The 5,394-nt window shown below is 36.1% G+C and overlaps 1 protein-coding gene across 1 annotated transcript; it reads left to right on the forward strand.

Annotated features, from left to right (window-relative positions):
* Positions 1-517: 517 nt before the first annotated feature.
* On the forward strand, positions 518-877 carry LOC103957634 (precursor of CEP5-like). The gene has a single exon (XM_009369820.2). The coding sequence runs from the start codon at positions 518-520 to the stop codon at positions 875-877; it is 360 nt and encodes a 119-aa protein (XP_009368095.2).
* The last annotated feature ends 4,517 nt before the right edge of the window (positions 878-5,394 follow it).

Raw genomic sequence — 5,394 nt, forward strand, 5'->3', positions numbered from 1 at the left:
CAGTCATAATATGGATTCACAAATCCATTCTCAACAAGGCTTCCTACTTAATCTATAATCCTATAGCCAAGTTTACAGGTCATACTCATGCTCATATTCTTACAATAACACACACCCCTCACAAAATATGAGACATTTGTTCCTCACATTATGGAAATCAACACATTGTTGTTAGCTTGAATATATTAATATTAAAATAGCATGTGAACTAGCTCGCTTTTTAAGTCTAGTATTTCTATTACCAAAATAGCCCGTCTAGTAGTAATGGAGAGAGAGAGAGAGAGAGAGAGAGAGAGAGAGAGAGATTCTCACTGGTTGGCACTTGAAACTCACTGGTGCCCTCCCCTCTATATATGCCCACGCCGGGGGAAGTGTTTAAGCAACGAGCTTGTACACTTAGTTTACTTTATTATTCAAGGCAGGCTTGATCGAACTGCTAGCTCTAGCAACTTGCTTGCTGTCCTAGTTGATCAAACTCTAGGGCCAACGTTCATTTAGCTCCCTCCCTCTATTCACCATGGCCTTGAACAAGTTAACCTTTATTACTTGCTCATTCCTAGTTACCCTACTCATCTTAAACTGGGAAATTCAGTCTATTGATGCAAGGTATTTGAAATCAAGGAGTAGTGAACTCCAAAACCTCCCAATTAACAACAAAACCCACGAAAACAAAACGGAGGATAATGCAGGTCACAAAAGTGACTTGCATGGTAAGAGCTCTACTGAAGCATCATTAGTTGTATCTCCGCCTCCACCACAAAGTGGTCAGGTTGGTGGTTCAGCACAGCCACCACCATCACCAGCGCATGCCGTAGATGACTTCAGGCCCACAGCTCCAGGTCACAGCCCCGGCGTTGGACATTCTCTACAGAATTAGGGAATCTGTAATCTATCCCCCTTATAGGTGTTTACGCTCTTGAAGATGCCTATTTGTTATATGTGGGTAATCTCGCAAGCACATGTTTTCGTATATGTAATTTATGATCAGTATGTGGCCATTAGTTTTCTAGTATCTTGTGAACTCATTTATGTAGTAAATGTAAAAGGGCCTACTAAAGTGTGTATAAAGATTTGTATTAAGACGCAGTAGTGCTGAATTGATGTAATTTGTAGTTGATTACCTGTTTAATTCTCAATGAAATTTCTTGTTTAATTTCAAATTTTTTCTTGTTACTAATTAGCACAAAGGAATTGAGGTACTAAATAATTTTTTTGTTATATCAGATGGTTTTGAACCATGAATTTAGCCTACTCCTAATCATCATCCTACAGTCACCCTTACCCCTCGACTAACTCGGGTAGCTTAACTGAAATACTGGATTATTGCGATGATACCATGTTCCTTTTTTGTTCAGGCTGTACCATATTCCATGCCCTAAAGGTTTGGACGTAATAGAAAGGGAAAAAAATAAATAAAAAGCATATTTGCTATGACATAAATTACCATACACATGCCTATATATAGATAATATATCACATTGGACAAGGAACTGAATTATATCAGGGGATCATAGAGCTTTGTGTATCCAAAGCGCTTGATCATTACCTTTATATATTATAGACTTTGTTTTCATAAATAAAAATTGAAGGTTGAAAAATATTAAATCCTCAAAGTAAAATGATGTAGGACGCCCCACCATTAAAATTCTACATGTTTCAGTAGTTTTGATGACCTATATCTGTTTCGATGTATTATGTTAACCAACTTAAAACGTGAATGGAAGTAATGTTAAGCATGTAAAACCTCGTTGGTATTCCGTAATTCTATTGAGAAGAATATATATTGGTTATATGTATCTCACGTCATACTTCCAGAAATCTTGGTCCTCGATCTACAGCACTCAGTTAGGGTTAGATCCCTTAACTCGAACCGTGATCAAAGTCTGTGTTGAGAATATAAGTTGTTCGTAGTCACTTACCAAGCCTGTGCTTACCAGAGTTACAATAGGCAAGAGCCACAAGAGAAACTTAATCCAACTAGGTCAAAACTATATCTGTGGAGGGTGGAAACACTCCGGTTGAATGATCTATTGATCCATGAGCCAATTGGACGATACTTATTGTTTCACTTAACCAAGATATATCGCTCTTTCAACCCCAATTCCCCAAAAACTACAAAATAAATACTTAAAAAAATCGTAATGAAATGTTCGAGCTAGGGTTTGCTAAAGAAAGGAATGTGCATGAAAATAATAGACCCTTTGTAGATGTATAAAGTTTCAGTTTGTTGGGAGACTTTCAGGTTAAGGTGGATTTGGGCTTTGAGAACGTCCTCTTGTCTCCCTTGGTTCGGTTTCGTACCAAGTGCCGGAATATCTCAAAAGAGTTAGCTTGTCTTAGAAAATATCCCGGTTGGATCAACGACTCAAAGATAACATGATTTAGGCAAATAATGACTTGATCAAGAGAAGTTGTTAGAACCAATCAAATGTCAAGTGTATAATATATAACAATTTGCACAATTTTATTACAAATGGAAAAACTCAACAAAAAATACAATATATTATAACATAAACACTTAATGAAATTATATATAAAATCACAAATCACTGACTTGTTCCTTGAAGATAGAAGCTTGCAGAAGCAATCTCCTAAGACAGAAATTCATCCCTACACCAGTGCAGCAGTTCAATGGACATCTATCTTGCAGGATACAACTATCTAATCCAAGTTCTTGCACTTGAACTCGGATTCTTGGCGAATTGGTTGTGGTGTTTCTCTGTGAAGTGTGAAGGATTCGATGGAAAAATTGTTCTTCTTGTTTCTGATCCTACAGCCATCGTAAATGAGCAGTTGAAACCGTTTATATTTATCTTTAAGAACGGTTACAACAGTTCATGTGATCAGTTTTATCCTTTCAGAAAAAACTGAATGCAAAAATCAAAAATGTAAAAATGATACTTGGGTTTTTCGTCCATCCGAGCCCAAGAGCCCCAAGGCCCAAGACCATCTTTGACATTTAATATATGCACCCAAACCCTCCAAGTCTAAGGCCCAAGGTCCATGGCTTTGGTTCAATTCATTTCAAACTATAAGTGAGTGAACTCACTTATAAAGCAGAAGTTATACAACTGTTTGGGCGATGTGGGACTTGGAGTCCCATATAAAACTCAAGTTCCAACAATACCCCACATTTTCTATTCAAACTCTAGCAATACCCCACATTTGAATTGAAAATAAGATACTAGCTAAATTAGTAATGTCTTTCCAGATAACTTAGATATGCTACGCATCGGGATAGGTGTCTTTTGGACTTGAACCTTCTCTAGTGAGTACTTATTGGTTTTACCTAATGAAGCAGTGAATTTACTATCTTGAACTGATCATTCTTAGTAGTAAAATTAAAACAATAAGTATCACACATATCACATCTTGACACACGTCAATTTATACGATTGTGTTCATTTTGGTCTCGAACATATCCTGATTTCATGAGACCTTTAGAGAATTGTAGCCATACCAATTCTCAAAGATGCGACCCCACATCAATCTCATATAGGTAATGCTAATAAAGAATATCCAGTTCTATTCATCTTAATCATAAGACTTTAGCATTATTAAGAATAGTTATTCACCCTCTTCGTCTTACAGGCAACATACTATTTTCCATCATAAGAATGAGTAAAGATTGTGTGTTTCTTACTTTGAGTTTTCCTCAACTAGTTTGCCTATTGAACCTAGACCATGGGATCTCCAATTAGCTAGGTTAGGTTTTCGTCAAGTTATAACTCATTGAGTTGGCTTTAAACCTATTCCCCTCGATGTAAATGCCACTTGATCCTTGGATAGGCCTTTTGTCAAAGGATCGGCAATATTCTCCTTAGATTTAATATAATAAATGGAAATAGTTCCATTCTTGAGTAGTTGTCTAATGGTTTTATGTCGTCGCCTTATATGTCTTGACTTCCCATTATATTCAGCGTTTTTGGCTCGACCATGTGCAGCCATGCTATCACAATGTATACATATTGCAGTCACAGGCTTGGGCCATAATGGAATATTTTCCAGAAAATGTTTAAGTCATTCAGCTTCATCAACAGCTGTATCTAAGGCTATAAACTCTGATTCCATTGTCGAATGTGCTATACATGTTTGCTTGGATGATTTCCATGACACAGCTGCTCCACTAAGTGTAAATACATATCCACTTGTGGATTTACTGTCTGTGCTCCCTGAAATCCAATTTGCATCACTATATCCTTCTAAAATTGGGGGATATTGAGTGTAATGCAAACCATAGTTCATTGTATGCTTTAAGTATCTTAATACCCTTATTAAAGCATTCCAATGATCTCTTCTAGGATTACTTGAATACCTACTTAGTCGGCTTATTGAATAAGCAATATCAGGTCTTGTACAATTCATAATGTACATCAAGCAACCTATAACTTGGGTATACTCCAATTGAGATACGCTCTCTTCTTCGTTTTTAGTAAGTTTATGAATGGGATCAAAAGGAGTTACTACAGGTTTACAATCATAATGTCCAAACCTTTTTAGAACCTTTTCCACATAATGTGATTGAGTTAGGACATATCCATCTGAATTCCTTAGAATTCGAACTCCAAGAATCACATCAGCTAATCCCATATCTTTCATATCAAAACTAGAATTTATCATTTTCTTTGTGGAGTTAATCACATCTTTGTTTGTTCCCATTATAAGCATGTCATCAACATATAGACATACAATAACACAAGCATTTTTCGTTTTCTTAACATAAATGCATTTATCACTTTCATTGATTACAAATCCATTCGTAATCATATTATGATCGAATTTTTCATGCCATTGCTTAGGCGCTTGTTTGAGTCCACATAATGACTTAATCAACTTGCAAACTTTCTTTTCTTGACCTTTGACAATGAAACCTTCAGGTTGACCCATATATATTTCTTCGTCTAATTCACAATTTAGAAATGCAGTCTTGACATCCATTTGATGTATCTCAAGATTGTACATAGACGCTATAGCTATTAATAACCTTATAGATGTTATTCTAGCTATTGGTGAATAAGTGTCAAAGTAGTCAAGTCCTTCTTTTTGACGATACCCTTTGGCAACTAAACGAGCCTTATACTTATCTATGGTACCATCCGATCTCAATTTCCTCTTGAAAATCCATTTGTGTCCTATTGGTTTATTTCCAGGAGGCAAATTAACCAATTCCCATGTATTATTTTGCATGATGGATTCTATTTCACTTTGAATAGCTTCTTTCTAATAAGGTGCTTCAGATGATTCTAATGCAGCCTTATAAGTTTGAGGCTTTTCTTCGATTACAAAAGTGAGGAAATTAGGACCAAAATCCTTTGCAATTTTTGCTCTTTTACTCTTTCGTGGTTCCAAATCTTGGCTTTGAACTCTAGAAGTTGAAGCATGATTATCGTCGTC

The sequence above is a fragment of a genome, unplaced genomic scaffold, assembly GCF_019419815.1.
Source record: "Pyrus x bretschneideri cultivar Hongxiangsu unplaced genomic scaffold, Pyrus_bretschneideri_v1 Contig8, whole genome shotgun sequence".
Lineage (NCBI taxonomy): Eukaryota > Viridiplantae > Streptophyta > Magnoliopsida > Rosales > Rosaceae > Pyrus > Pyrus x bretschneideri.

What these genes read in the sequence shown, in the direction of transcription:
- LOC103957634 (XM_009369820.2), top strand. Translation starts at nt 518, where the DNA reads ATGGCCTTGAACAAGTTAACCTTTATTACTTGCTCATTCCTAGTTACC.